The sequence below is a fragment of the Manacus candei genome, unplaced genomic scaffold, assembly GCF_025592945.1.
Source record: "Manacus candei isolate 608988 ecotype Guabito, Panama unplaced genomic scaffold, ASM2559294v1 h1tg000152l, whole genome shotgun sequence".
In the NCBI taxonomy this organism is placed as follows: domain Eukaryota; kingdom Metazoa; phylum Chordata; class Aves; order Passeriformes; family Pipridae; genus Manacus; species Manacus candei.
In genome coordinates, this window is record NW_026138200.1 from 1,208,026 (window position 1) to 1,223,989 (window position 15,964).

General features: G+C 41.0%; 1 protein-coding gene across 2 annotated transcripts in view; it reads left to right on the forward strand.

Annotated features, from left to right (window-relative positions):
• The window catches only part of EGFLAM (EGF like, fibronectin type III and laminin G domains), a 72,801-nt gene that overhangs the window by 50,884 nt on the left and 5,953 nt on the right, over positions 1-15,964 (forward strand). For both annotated transcript variants that reach the window (XM_051772345.1, XM_051772346.1), the window contains exons 14-19: positions 72-197; positions 932-1,175; positions 5,560-5,671; positions 7,227-7,343; positions 10,815-10,995; positions 15,483-15,561. In XM_051772345.1, coding sequence (XP_051628305.1) covers positions 72-197; positions 932-1,175; positions 5,560-5,671; positions 7,227-7,343; positions 10,815-10,995; positions 15,483-15,561 — 859 coding nt within the window. The remainder of the gene's footprint in view (positions 1-71; positions 198-931; positions 1,176-5,559; positions 5,672-7,226; positions 7,344-10,814; positions 10,996-15,482; positions 15,562-15,964) is intronic.

The window sequence follows — 15,964 nt, forward strand, 5'->3', positions numbered from 1 at the left end:
ATGTTCAACAGCTAAATAAATCTTCTCTGGCAAAATTCTCTGATAAATTGGTGTTCTGACTCTGTGTTTAGGTGAGTGTAGCAGTGGCATCTGTGATGAGGCAGCCTGCATCAACAGTGGTACCTGTACTGCGAGCAAAGCAGATTCTTACATTTGCCTTTGCCCTCTTGGATTTAAAGGTCATCATTGTGAAGAAGGTGAGTGGGTGCTGGAATGCTTCTATTTCTTTCTATGTGTTATTTAGTGTTCAATGTGTTTTCCACGTAGAGACATCTGAGGAGGTCTTGTGCTGTTACACTGACAGAAGAGAGCACTTATTACTTCATCTTTTTACAGTCACATACTGAAACCCTTCCCTCACCACTTTGGAGCTACCTCCAGCTCCTACATAATCAGTGATTCTCAAACCTCTTTGCTTATTTAAACTAACGGTAATTAGGCATCTCAAACTTACTTTTCAAAAGCTAAAATAATGTACCACTCCATAGCTGACCATTAATTCTAAAAAAATACCCACTTTTCTCCTAAAACTGGTGTCAGTTGTATATTCTGAAATGTAAAGGACACAATAGCAATTTCCTGCTAAAATCAGAGAGATACAAATAGCAAAATACATGTAGCATTATTTTCTATGCTGTAGAACTTTTCATGCCATCACCCGTTGTGTGCTTCCTACTTTGAAAAACCTTATGGTGAATCACTAAAGAAAAGAAATGTGATGTTTCATAGTACTAATATGTCCCTGGAAAAGGAGGGAATTAAGCGGTGTTGGCTAAGATAAAAAAATATTTTTAATTTCAATGACAAAATTTTGAGGTTGTTTTGCTAAATGTTAGCTTTTCCTTAACAAAGGGAATTGATACTGGTTGGTAAGTGTCAGTCTTTTACATTTGAGCTTTAAGTGACCTACTTGTGATTTCTGGATTTCCAGCACTCACCTTGGCCATACCTCAGTTCAACGAGTCCTTAAGATCATTTGCTAGCACACTCTGGCCCTTGGAACCACAGAATTACCTTTCCTTCATGGAGTTTGAGCTGACATTTCGTCCAGATTTAGAGACTGGTGTCCTTTTGTACAGCTACGACACAGACAGCAAGGACTTCCTCTCCATTAACATGGTGGCTGGTTATGTGGAATTCAGGTTCGACTGTGGCTCAGGAACAGCTGTTATCAGGTAAATAGTATTGCTTATGTTTCCTTTCCAGCAGTGCCATGGTGCTAATCCGGGAGAGGAGTGGGCTGGAAAGAGTAACAGGCTATGATGAGGCGTGTGAGCCCACTGCTCTCTGGTGCCTACTTCTGTGCCTAGCACAGAAATGCTAAAACTGTATTCGGGGGAGAGGGTTTTCTTCCTAAAGTGGTTTATATTTCAAAGCTTTATTATCAGCACCACCACCTTACTGTAGATGTTACTTTTGTGTCCGTATGGTATTGCACAAATTCCCTTCTTGCCTCCATGACATTGTGCCATAGCTAATTGGGGGATTTTATCCATATGTTTTCTACCACAGGATTTCACAATATTGGCACTTTTTTGAGCATCCTCCACCCTGATTTTGAGTTCCAGGCAGTAAGCACCAGGGTGAAGGTGACACAAGAAGGTATATCTCCAGGTCTCTCCACTTCCTCATAGTGCTGGTTTTTGGGAACCTGAGGCTAGGTTCCGGTTTATATAAAGTAAGCTGTCTAAGAGATGTGGTTTAAATTAGTTCCCCAGGTTTCCAGATAAAGACAGACGTTTTGAGAATGATTCATTGCATTCCAAAATTAATGTCTAGGACAGAAGCAATGAAATGCCTCAAAAAGGGCTACTCTCCCTCTCTGTGTAACTGAGTGCCCAGTTTCCAGGCAGCTGTGTCTAGGCTTTCTGAAAAGGCGATGGGCTGAGCAGAGGCACTCAGTATGTTGGGTATGGTCCGGGAGTCTGCCAGTTTGACCAGTCTGACTTGATATTTGAAATAATCTATATAAAGCTTATACAAAATGTGTACACTGCCTGCAAGTCTTGCATACCAATGACTCCTGTGGATGGACATCAAGAATTTTGACTCTACTGCAATTAGGAGAAATGTACTAATTTTACACTGAATGAGTACTCAAGAAAACAAACCTATTCAGATGACAAAATAAGAGATGAAATTTCAAGGGAGCAAATGCAAAATAATGCACAAGCCTAACAATGTACAGCTGTGGAAAAAACAGTTAGTGTTGTCAGACAGATCCTGGAGTTGTCATGGATAGTTCTGTGAAAGCAACAGCTAACTGCTCAGAGGCAAGTACAGAAATGTGAGTACAATGCAGAGAATTATTAGGAATGGAATAAGGAACAATGCCTCTGCTAAAACCCACAATGCACCCTGTCTTGAAAACTTGCTGCTATTTTGGTCAGTTCATTTCAGAAAAAATTAGCAAAATTAAAAAAGAGGTGTAGTGTTGATATCTAGGAGAGGGGATGAAACAGCTTCTACAAATACAGCAGGACCTTTCAACCTGTAAAAAGAGTTTGGTGGAAGTATGATAAAGCTTTTTAAATTGTGAATGACATGGAGTTGAACGATTATTCTGTATTTTTTTCTGTGTAAGAATCAGAAGGATTTTTGTTGATTTTTTCTTTTCAGACGGCACATAAATAGTTGTGGAAACTAATTGTCACAGCATGTTACAGATGCCAGAACTATAAATAGGTTAAAAAAAATTAGACAGATTTGAAGAAAGCTCCATTGAGAGAGATCAAACACGATTGTACGGATGCAGCCTCTGACTCAGGAAATTGCTAAATGACAAGTTGCCAGAAGCCAGGATGATATATCAAGGGAAGAATCACTCCATACTTGCCCTGTTCTATTCTCTTGCTGAAAAGTGGCAGAAATGGCTAATTTTGAAGACCTTTGCTCCAACCCAGAATAGCCCTTCTTACAAAAGCCTTCAATCTTTACTGATTACGGTCATCTAATTCCTGTTACTGACAACCATAACACATTGAAGTAATTTTTTTTTTCTCCAAGAATATTGTAGCACTTCAGAACACTTTAGACTAAAGTTTCACTGAGATGTAGACTTTTAAAATGTGGCAAAAACCACAGCCACATGCCTGGGAGTGGACACTACCCCCTTCTGTTTGAAAGGTGAAGAGCAAGCTGGATGCCAGCTAGCACCTGAACTACTTGTACTGGGTGAAAAGAGTGTGGTGAGATAGCTGAGTAATGGAGACTCATGAGACAACCTGACTTCATTGACAGTTGTCAGGTTGTCCTGTTCACCTCCTTTTTCTAGATAACATGTGTAACTCACACCCTGTTGTCAGCTCTGTCAGTGATTACATAAGATAGATTCCCTGTTTTTCATGCTGGCTTGATCAACATCCGCTTAAAATTCTGCCCTGATCTTCATCATACTGCTTCATGCCTACCATTTGTCTTTAGCTCTGGGACTATAGCTCTGGGCAACCTGACTACCTCTTCCTTAGAACCATCAGGCTATTAGATATAATATATTCAGAACACAACTAAAATGTCTTTTTAATTAGAATGAGGTAAGCTTATTTATGTATGTCAGCAACAGCAGTAGGAAACCTGATGCTGGTGAAGCTTGTGTTTTTCCTGGTGTGTTCCAGGATGGAAGTACACAGTGTGTACAAGGGGCTTGACATGGAGAAGGGATTCTGAAGGGTTGCAGCAACTGAACTATTTGTTAAGATATCTCAGAAGAGAAATTGTTGTTCCCTGGGATTTCCCTTGGCCAGGCATGCACAGGATCAGGATCTTCATGATTTGGTGTATTTTTTAAGATTCAGTTTACATGGGGAAAAGTAACCTCACAGCATGTGAAGAGCCAGGAGTGTTCAAATGCCTGAAGAAAATTTTGTTTCAAAAAGCCCATGATTCCAAGAAATAGCTTGCAGCTCTGAAGTGAAGACTCTGCAAGGCTCAGTCATTCCTAATTCTAATTAAATCTAGCAGAGCAGGTGAGTTAGCATTATGATGATCTAATCAGAAGAGATAATGTTTGTAATGCCACTTACTAGGTGGCCAAAGCTGTCTGGTCCCTTTATATGTATACATTGACTTCATCAGCATGATTAAATTCTGATTGATTTACCCAAGGTAGTTAAACCCTAAATGGTGCTACCTAAGAAGAAGAGGAAGAAGGAGAAAAGAAGAAGAAGGAGGAGAAAAGAAGAAGAAGAAGAAGAAAAGAAGAAGAAGAAGGAGAAGGAGAAAAGAAGAAGGAGAAAAGTAGAAGAAGAAGGAGAAAATTAGAAGAAGAAGGAGAAAATTAGAAGAAGAAGAAGAAGAAGAAGAAGAAGAAGAAGAAGAAGAAGAAGAAGAAGAAGAAGAAGAAGAAGAAGAAAAAGATGAAGAAGTGACTGGCATTGCTTGATGCTTATAGAGCTTTTCTGAACCAAATGTCATTCAGAAGTGACAAGTACTATTGTCAGCATCATCCAAATAGATAAAAACAGGCTTTGAGAAAATTGAGGGAATCAAAATAGATACAACAGAAAGATTTCAAAACTCAAGTCGATTGTTAAGAAAAAAAAAGAAATTGTTATTTTCACATTTTCAAAATTATATACCTTTTTGAATCAGCATTTGAATCACTATTGACTCACTATTTAAAATCACATTTTTTTTCATTTCTTTCATATTGAAATATATAATGTTTTTTCTTTTTTAAATGTAAATAGCCTGAAAATGCAAGCCATTATTTCATCCCCAAAAATTCTGTGTTTTTTAACTGGAAGCTAGAAAGTCTCCAAGAGTCCTAGATAGCAGGATTTCTGGTTTTTCCAGCTTGACCAGTGAATCAAACACAGGTTTTCATTGCTCCTGGAGGAATCCTGCAAGATCTCGTTTAGACATAAAATGTTTTAACCAGTGTAGTGAAATGACATTTGAAAACAAGGTACAAAGATCTGTTAAACTTGTGAAGTGAAATGTGGTTTTGCCCTTCATACAGGCTGCTATTCATATCAGTGTTGAACTAGTAGTTGAACAGTTTAAAAATGCCTCCTTTGAGACTGGTGAATACTTTGCACAGCTGGGGATTATTGTTTCTAGCCAAGATCTCATCACATTAGGCTTGTATTTTAGTTACTTCCTGTTAATGTACAGCATCCGGGCTGCACATGTGTGTGTATAGATGTCACTGTAATAGGATGCATAAACTGAGATGTTAAGCCAACACAAAGTAGTTTTGTTTTAAAAGAGGATGAAGGATGTAGGACTAGACCAATCATTTAGTGGGAAGCTTTTAGTGAAATGGGGATGTACAGCTGAGACAAAAATTTGTCTTTACTCATTATAAGTAACTGAACAGAAAAACTAGCTTAGAGGTAGCTAAAACGCAGGCTAGAGTGCTTGTTATTTGCTGTAGGAACATGGTCTTTGCTGATGTGGCTCAGAAAATTGTTACGCCCTTATAAGGAAAGAATCACAGTGCCTTATGGTTATTTTTTTATTTAGGAAATCCTCCCAGAGGACTTGACTTTTTAACATCACAAAATATCAGGAAGGCAAAGTGTTACATACTTGAAAGTTTTCTTCCCCTTAAAACAGGAGTGAAGAACCTGTCAGTCTGGGTCAGTGGCATGAGTTGCGAGTGTCTCGCACAGCGAAGAATGGTATCCTACAAGTGGACAAGCAAAAGCCAGTGGAAGGGATGGCAGAGGTGAGCTTATGATGTGACTTGTCATGAATGCAGCTGTTAGACTGTAAAAGTGATTGCATAGTGAACTATACAGTCTGCTCTCAAAGCTCTTACAAGCTTAAAAAAGTTTACACATTAGGGAAACATCTTAAGCCCAAAGTTGGAAATCTGTGAGCAAAGTCTTCCCTCAGATGACAGGGAAGCAGCTGAAATCCCTACCTGCTCTTGACATGTAACTGGACTCACATTTTTGTGTCTGGTTCATACTTATTCTGGAGGTTCTTTTCTTGGTACTTACTTGTGGCTAAGTCTGCTGAATAATATGTGCTGTAGGAAATTTGTCATCTGGAGAAGAATTATGCTGAAAAGTATGTGCCCGAAGTCCTGTTCTTTAGCTCTCTCTGAATATTGTCCTGGAAAGGTAGGCCAAAAGACAATTGTTTCTTGTCTTCTTGCAAAAGTAATTTGTAGGGCAGAGTAAGAGCTGAAATATTCAAATGGTTGATGACTTGCATTTTGTTCTTCACTCACCGAGAGATTATAGTGAGTCAAGTTCGTAATAAGGTGAAATTGTGCTTGTACCAAGTGGGATATTCACTCTAAGCACTCAAATGCAAGCACAAAAGTATTTTTTTTTATCTCAAGAACCTGAGGTTAGAACTGCTTAGAAAGTGTCCTTTATTCTTTCCTAGTGGACAGTGTGGACAGAAAACCAGACTTCAGATCCTGTTAGCAGAATAATCAGCAGCTTTGTCAGCAAACTGGGAGGCTTAGACTATTCTTGTTCAATTTAAATAAACTGAACATCCAGTTGTCTGTCAAGAAACAAACTGAGTGAGAAACATTCAGTTGGAGCGGTCAAGACTTCTTTAGATACATGGGTTAAGATGAAGACTCTCATTTTTTTTTCTCTTAAGTGCTTCAGTGCAGCTGCAGGAGGAGGTTGGCTGGGAGCTGCCAACAAAGAAAGCACAGAAACTTCTACAGGGCTGGAATCATGGAGTTATCCTGTTGTTAGCTGTTAAATGTCTTTTAGTTCACTCCAGGACCCTGATTATTCCCATCAGGTATCCTGAGCAACTGCTTCTGGTAACTAATGCAAACTCAATGTTTCTTTCATTTAGCCCCATAACTTGCTATAGGTTATCTTTTCAGACATTGGAAACATTAAATTAGTCTCTGTTGGATGAACTTTGCTCCAATTTTAGCTTTATGAACCTTATTTGGGTTCTAGATTTGCACCAGTGTACCTAAAGGCTTTGCAAATAAAGCTAGATGTGCAGTGGGAAACACAATGAGTCAATCGCCTTTCTTTCTTCTTTCAGTATTGCCATTTTGAAATACATGAGATTTTCCAGCTACTTCTGATCAGGATAAAGCACAGTCAAGTAGAGAGTGTCCTACAATGACTTTCTTGAGAGAATTGTACTAAAAAATGCAATTAACAGAAGTAAGGAAGCACTGAAGTAAGCTTTATAGCATTTAATGTAGGGCTGTAACAATTAATGTAAGCTAATCTGAAGATACAAGCATGGTTCCAGCTACTCTAATAAAATGTTATTCTATGTTTTTGCAGGGTGCTTTTACACAGATTAAATGCAGCTCTGAAATATTTATTGGTGGAGTCCCTAATTATGATGATGTGAAGAAGAACTCTGGGATCCTCAAACCCTTCAGCGGGAGCATCCAAAAGGTATGTGCCCAGACAAACACACTGGGGGCATTTATTTCCATCCCATCTAATGCACACTGTATGTGGAAACTTGCCCTCATGCGACTGGCAATGTTCAAAATAATCTAGGATTTCACCTCAGGAGCCCACCACAAAGTGCTTAAAGAATTATTTCACAGCGAAAAGTCATTAAACTTTAATAGCCAGTAATTATTACTACTACCAGTCTCCCTCTTTATTTCCATACTGTACTAATAAATGAGCAGAAGCCATATGGGATTGAATTCAGAAGGACATACAAAGCTATGTGAAGATTAGCATTCTCAAACTTGGTGATGTTTGTAGCTCTGTTTCTCAAACTTCCATTATATATAAATAAAGAAATGGAAGAAATGCTCAAATACTTGTGTATGCACACTAAGACAGTTAAATGTCTGACATAACCAATACACTTGTGAGTGAAAAAGAATCCTAGAATCCTAGAAAAGACCTTAAAGATCATCCATTCCAAACCCCCTAGCTTGGTCATGAGCAGAGACACCTTCCACTAGACCATGTTGCTCAGATCCCCATCCAGCCTGGCCTCGAGCACTTCCAGGGATGGGACATCCACAACTTCTCTGGGCAACCTGTGCCAGTGCCTCACCACACTCACAGTGATGAATTTCTTCCTAATACCCAATCTAAACCTCCTCTCTCTTAGTTTGAGGCCATTCCCCTTGTTCTATCACTCCTTGCCCATGATCCTTTCCAGCTTTCCTGTGGCTCCCCTTTAAGTACCAGAAGATACTATAAGATCTCCTCAGAGCCTTCTTTTCTCCAGGCTGAACAATCCTGTACCTTTCAGTCTTTCCTCATAGCAGAGGTTCTCCAGCCCCCTGATCATATTCACGGCCTACTCTGGACTCCCTCCAGGGGCTCCATGTCCTTCTTATATTGGAGACTCCGGAGCTGGATGCAGAGCTCCAGGTGGGATCTCACAGGGGCATAGTAGAGGGGCAGAATCCCCTCCCTCAACCTGTTGGCCGTGCTGCTCTGGATGCAGCCCAGGACATGTTTGGCTTTCCAGGCTCTAAGTACACATTGCCAGCTCATGTCCAGCTTTTCGCTCACCAGCACGTCGAAGTCCTTCTCTGCAGGGCTGCTCTTAATACCAGCATGTATTTGTGCTTGGGGTTACCCTGACCCTGTTGCAGGACCTTGCACTCGGCCTTCTCGTTCTTCCTGGGGTTCAAAAATTAAAATGGATTCCAGTCCCCTTCATGTATTCTTACACTGCACTGCAGATGCACACCTCACTGCCTTCCCCTCATATGATTTTATATGAGACACATGAAAGGAGGATATCTTTTCCATTGTTGGCAGACATTAGGGATAATGTTCCCATGAGGTCAACTGTGCATGGGTGCAGTTCTTTTCTAGAAAATATAAATTCATAGTCAGTCCTAGTAAATAATCAAAAGAAAGTTCAAAGTGAACTAATTTTTTTCGTCCTAAGTATACTTAAAATAATTTGGATACAGTTAGAAGGTTGACCCTGAATCCTCATTTACAGCATCGAGTTCTTGTGTCAGGTTAATGCAAACAAATAGCAAATAAAAAAAAATTTAATAATAGTTTTTTATTTAAAAAATTGAAAAACTCTGTACTGAATCATGTTAATGATTGCTCAAGGACAGAAAAGTAATTGCAGTTCGGTGGAAATGATGTTATCCCTTGGCCTGACATTTTTCACTGTCTTTGTCAGCTGTCTAGCAGAAAACATGAAGTTCAGGGAAACTGGGGGAATGTGTAATACCAGTAGGAACAGGTCAGTCACACAAGCAACAGTGGGAAGGCAGACTTGACTAAATACAGTGCATTTCGGAGTGCAAGAGAGGAAGCCTAGGAGCAGATAATACAGGTCACACTTACAAGGTGAGGAGTTGTGCCCTGGAGTAAAGACAGTGACAAGGTTTGGGAAATTCTGAGTGTGAGCCCTTATTTCTATGATGTACTCAGTAAGGCGGATGTCACAGAAACACAGGCTGTGCTGAGTTGGAAGGGACCCACAAGGATCATCAAGTCCAGCACTGGCCCTGCACAGCATCATCCCCAGGAGTCACACTATGTGCCTGAGAGTATCATCTGAACGCTTCTTGAACTCTGTCAGTCTTGGATTTGTATTCTCAGAGACCTGATGGGATGTCAGGGAAGAGTATTGCCTACCTTTTGGGTACTGGGGACATTTAGTTTCGTGCTGTTTTTATACATAGTAGGATTTTGGAGAACCGCATAGAAATAGAGCTACAAACATCACCAAGTACTGGAAAATATGCTGAGTGTAAAAAGACCTACCATCACAATCTCTTTAGTTTACTAAGATAAGGTTGAGAACTGGCTTTATTGTGGTCTGCTAGTTCCTACGTGGTTTCTTTGGATACAAGGTGCTGGAATTATGCAGAAAAAGACTCGATGAGAATCAAAGGCTGGAATCTGAAGCTAAGTTTAAACTCAGAAATAAGAGACATGTTTTTATGAGTGTGGGCTTTTTAACCTCTGGAACAATGTAGCCAAAACTTAGAAAGAAGCTGAAAAGGTAGTGAAGTCTTCCCTGGTTCATCTATATGATGGGACTGGATGTTTTTCTGCTGTTGGAGTTGTGCGGGGCTGTTTTGAATAGAGCATATATGCTTGATGCAAACCCTTCTCCCACTAGGATCCCCTAGAATGCATTGTCTGAGTTACCAGGAGGCAGAGTAACTATTACCTTTTTAATTTTTGACCTTAAAAATCTATTGTTTGTGAAGATGGACTTTTTCTGATGTAGCTGAGACCAGAAGCTGTACTCACATGTAATCTCTCTTGCCTAGATATCAGCTGAGATTATACAAATGTTGGTTTATTTTGGAGAACATATATTTCTGACACATTAGGAAAATCCCACCATTTAGCAGTTCTCTTCCATTTACATAAAAAGTTTTGTGAAGTCATTATTTATATTTTTCATTCATCTTAACTCAAGCTTCTTCCAGGCAAGATGAGATACTAGAAAGCAATAGAAAATTCAAAAAACAAGCTGTTCTGCTTAGTATTTCTGTTGTCAACATTCATCTCCTGAGAGGTTTCCTGATCTCAGAAATGCTTTTCCTCGGCAGTGCTCGTCTAATTTTACCATCCTAGCTCATGGCTTGGCTACAAAGCACTCTACCAGTATTCAGACACAAGCCTGGTAAATCCTACACAGCTTCACCCCATAAGGGGGTTGCCCAAGGCTGTGTCACACTACACATGAGAAATTAATCTTCAGTGAGTCAAGGTGAGCAACAGGATGAGCTGGACCTCTACAACTGGAAAACACACATTACAAGAAATAGGATTTGGGCCAAGTTTTGAGAGTTACATTTCTCTGACGTCTTCTAGAGAAGTCTTCTAACCAGCAGTACAATACTGTAAATTTTGGAGTTTTTACAATTTATTTTCCTACCTTTTTTTTTTTTTTTTAACACATAGATTGTCTTGAATGACCGAACAATTGATGTGAAACAGGATTTCACTTTTGGCATCAACCTAGCAAATGCTGCCCACCCCTGTGTGATCTCACCGTGTGCAAATGGAGGCACCTGCGTTCCCAAGAAGGACAGCTATGAATGTGACTGTCCCCTGGGCTTCGATGGCCAACACTGCCAAAAAGGTAATGATGGCTGCATTTCAACCCAGAAATCTGGAGCTGATTGCAAAAATAAGAAAGATGTAGCACCTACAGCTGCTGTTTTAAACATCCCTTGAAATAGAAAGCCTGGAGGCCAGAGCTCCCTTTGCATCTGTGCACTTTCCATGTACCCAGGGAAGAATTTGTTTTGTTGTTTAGGAATATGGTAACTGTTATCCCAGCACAGAGCTGTGATCCATAGATAGTAACCTGGTATCTGGTTGCTTGTGGTGGCCAACTGCATAAACCCCCTAGTTATGCAGTGATATACAAAGGGGGAATTCCTGACAGTGTCCTTCAGCCAGCAATTGTGTTACATCCTGAAGCACAAGCATCAATAACCCTTGTAATTTTATCCGTGGGGCTGACAGCAAACACTGTTCTCATACAAAAAAAGATCTAGTACTGTTTTAGACACTGACTACTCTAATAGTAATTTCATCATCTGCACAGACACTACCTTGGTATGGCAAAAGAGACAACCAAGAAGGAAGACTCACCTACGTGCATGTTACTCTTCTTTCCTCAGAGCCATTGTAATAGTTCAAACCTTAGATTCAGAAAAGTGTTAGGATCGCATGAAAAGTGTTTGGAAAATGTGCCTTGGGTTATTCCACTAGATGGAGATGTTTCCCTTCTGTCAGGCTTGGTCTTGAAAAACTCCTAAGGGATGGTTTTGTAATGTAACAGTAAACTCAGTTCGAAAGGTCTGACTGACCCACTGCTTCATTTCTCACAGGCATAGACTTCAAAGTTAAAAGCAGTGGTTCTGGTTAAACTGTGATGAATAGACTGGCCTTTTCTTCATAACAGACAACATCTTAGAACAAAAGCATTTTATTAAGATACAATGCAAGCAACCCCTTTGCTTACGTTGTTGTGGTCTAACTAATAGCCAAACCGACGTCATTTACCCTGTCTACTTTGTGGGGAGGAGGGAGAATTAGAATTTTGGCTTTCTAGGTATGTACAGGGTGCTAAACTCCTGACTCCAAGTCAGGAGTATCTGCAGCTGTACCGACATCTCCAAAGGCAGTAAAGGCAAGGGAATGATTTGCAGTTTCAGTGTCTGACTCCCTGTCTGTTTGATGAGCTCTTGTCCATTTGCTGGTGCCAGAGCTCCTCACCACTCCTGGGCTCCTGACCTGTGCTGAGCCCTGGGAGCAGTGTGCCAAGCTCGTGGTGCCAGCAGTGCTACTGGTTGCTGTTGTCAACTGAATGAGTGTCCAGGCTTTCAGAGACAGTCTGAAGCACCTTGTGCCTATGACAGCTGGATCCTGGGTGCTGCTTCCTGTGTGAATCCAACCTTGATTCATTTAAAGTGTCCAAAAACACAAGTCACCTGGCTTCTGTCCTGGCTACCTGTGGCTCCTGTTCTGGTGCAGCTCACCCTCCCTGCACTTGTGCAGCTTCAGCTGCCACTGAAAATCCAGGCTTTTGCTAATGGATGTGCAGAGAGCATGGAAGTCCCTCCTGAAACTCAGTCCATGACAGCCTTGATGAGGACAACCTGAAACAGGTTTCTCAAAATAATCCTTACCTGTGTCTCTTTGGTGGGGTTCAGATGTGGCAAAGGCGGGATGCACATTTGTGTCCACTTCTATTTCAGAACAGGGTTTTGGTTAGTGCACTCAGAAGCTATGTGACGAGAAGGTGCTATCTCCATGCTTCTTTCTGGTGAGCTGCTGTAACTCCACACTCTTAAAAACCTTGTGCTTGTGAGGGACTACACATCATTCTTCAAAATTATACACACCATTTAAAAACTCAAATAATGCTGGTGTGAGGTAAATGAGATATTGATTCATATTGTAATGGATCATCAGCTGAGGATTCAATAGAGTTTCTGCTGGCATTGTTAGGTTTTATATTGTTCAAGTTGTGGTGAATGTTAAAGGTATTTTTGTACTTAATTCCAAGATGGAGTAGAACAGCAAAGTGCTGTTTAGAGCTGGTTAAATGTTCATAATTTCCTGGTTAGAGCTGATAGCTGGGTAAATCTTTGTGAGTCACTGGGATTTGAAAGCTAGGACTAGCAGAAGGGTTTGGTGCTGGTCCTAACTGTCTGCACCTTTGAGTGTTTTGAGTGGGCAAACATAAATACTTGGGGCAAAACAATAACAAAAGAGTGCTACCTTCATGGGTGATTGTAGTCACTTATGAAAATGGTACGTGGGGGATTACACAATTGCAGAAAAGTGGGCATGAAACTAGACTAAGGGAGATTTTTATGCTTTAGAATAATAAAACCAGAATGTTCTTGTTTTGTTTTGTGCTGACTCACTGCAGAGTGTGGAAGTTACTGCCTAAACAGTAAGTACTGCAAATTATGTGAAAACTGCTCTGTCACTGTGTGTCTGTCTGGGTGATGGGTTTCCATTAAGCCTTGCAAGTTTCTGTCAATAAGCCAAAATATTTTCTAAGGTTATGTAGTTCTTCCTTAAACTTCATGCTGTTGATATTTCAAACTGCGTCCAAAGCACCTGCCAAGCTCAGAGCAGTGGCTGTAGAGCTGTCCCTGTATTTACAGAGCAGAGGGGCCAGGCAGCTGGCTGAGTGTTTTGTGGAGGTAGGTGCTACCTCAGGCTGCCCTGCAGTTCAGAAGTCATTCCTCCTTGTCACGAGGAGCTTTGGTGCTTCTCTGCTGAGTCATAATGAGCAAAGAGTGGAGGTGTTTCATCCTAGATCTCCTTACTGCCCCAGTTCCCTCCCAGCTGCAAAGATCCTGCATGCATCAAGGGTACTGCTAAAATTCGTTTGGTCTTCCACAACCAAATTCAGTGCAGCAAGTGAAGAGCAAGCAGAGAGAGATAAATGCATATCAAATTCTAAAGAGGAAATCAGAGTGCTTGGGCAAGGGCTGCTGCATGGCACAGGCACCCTCCCCTGCTGAAGGCAAGAGCAGCGGGGCTCTAGTGCAGGATGTGATGAAGGAACAAGGGCTCCTTTCATGCTCTGCTACTGTTCGACATGGTCAGAGACTCTCCAGTGCAGAAAGTGTCAGACCTGGCAAGGAGTGTCTGGTCAGTGTAACACATCTTTTGCAATCTTCCAATGACATTGGCAGGCTGCAGACTGGCCATGGCCTGTGATGGTTTCTTTAGACACATGAGGCAACTTTCCTGATTTCACTATGGATGAAAACAGTCATTTGTCACTGTCTAAAATTCTCAGTCTTGGCACCTAGAGCTAAATTTCGTATTGCTGTTACTGGCTGCCAGACTACACCAATTGTTGCGTATCTATGTTACACTGAACTCTGAAAGCCCAACCAGCCACTGTGTTGTGTAAAAAAAGCAAGCATCCTTGCCCTGGAAAGCTTGAAATTTATATAGATGGGATTAGCTGTGAGTTGAAGGGATTAGCCCTAAGGAAGAAAATAGGATGAAGGCATCTATTTTAAGTAATTTATACAACTGGCTTATATTAATGGAGCAGTCAGTTATGGAACGTCAGCAACAAAATGTAGGATGTTCACTCAACAGAAACTCTGTTCAGGCCAGTTTCCAAAGCCTACTGAAGGGCTCTGTATCAAGGATGTTCAATGATTTATTTCACACACAGCTGAGTTATTTTACCAAGTCTTCTCCACGGGCAGCAGTGCACCAGCTCCAGGTCTGACTGCAATGTGTGCTGCTGTTTCAGCAGCCATACAACATGAGGGTACCTGGGGCTGTCTCTAGAGACATGGAAGATGCTCTATGGGGGACACCCAAAATACCCTCCAAGGCAGCGCTGCAGTGTCAAATGCACACAACCAGGGGCTTCACAGCCTCTGCCATGCAGCCTTTAGCATGGTCTCAGTTACTTTCAATAGACCTAAAGTGACCAGGGACCCCCTGTAAATCCTCCCAGGAGGTTGCCTCACCCCACACTGCACCCCAAAGGTGAGCTCTGAACTGACAGCAGCCACTCTGTGCAAAGTCACTTTATACTAAAGGAGAACATGGGGAGCTCACAGGCTGTGCTGCCTCTTGGCCTTCTTTTGCAGGGTGAGAGGTCCCAAATGTGCTCTGCATATGGTGCTCTGTTGGGAAATGGGGAGGAGTTTCTTAGACTATGAACAAGGGCGGTTAATGCATAAGCTGTGGCAAGAGGGAAGGTTAAATCACATAGAGAATCAAATAATGTGGAAACAGGAATAAAGATAAAATTTGCAATCTTTTCCCAATACTTCATGTTCTTCTATGCTAACATTTGCAGTGGAGCAATACATTAGGCCCAAGACATGAAGACTGTAGGTGGAGGGACTGTCAGCAGTTTATATTGCCTTAACTACTGCCCCTACATTTAGGTATGAACTGGTAGTGCCTTTTTGCGAAGCTGAGTGTGTTCAGCTCCGTTCTGTTTCACTTGCAGGTGCCTGCCAATGAAGCAGTAAATCAATAAAAGTCTTGTCTCTATTTTTTCCTTTTGTTTCCGTATCAGCTAACTGACACTCATCTTCATTTTTTTTACTTACTTCTCAGCCATTACAGAAGCAATTGAAATCCCACAATTTATTGGTCGCAGTTACCTCACATATGATAATCCAGATATCCTGAAAAGGTAATGTATCTGCTGTGAACAGAAATATTCTGTTTTGTTAACTGTTATAATGCTAGGACCCTCATGTGGGAGGCTGTTGTATATTTAGGTGTTTTAAGCTGTATTTCCCATATTTCCCATATTTCTATATTTCAGGGAAAAATACATTTTAAATGCATATCCTTACAGCTCAGTTAGTTATAATATCTGAGCATCTTGCAGCCTGTAGAGAAATGGCATGCATACATCGGACATGGACTGGTGCATGCTTCCTTAGAGCAAAAACAGACATACAGAGCCTGTATCTTTAAAGAGATTGAGGACTTTAACTCCTCAAAATTATTTTTTTTTGGCTGCTGGGTACTCTAGAAGATCCCCAGCACACTGTGGCTTGTTTCAACAAATTCATCCATCTGCCTGTATT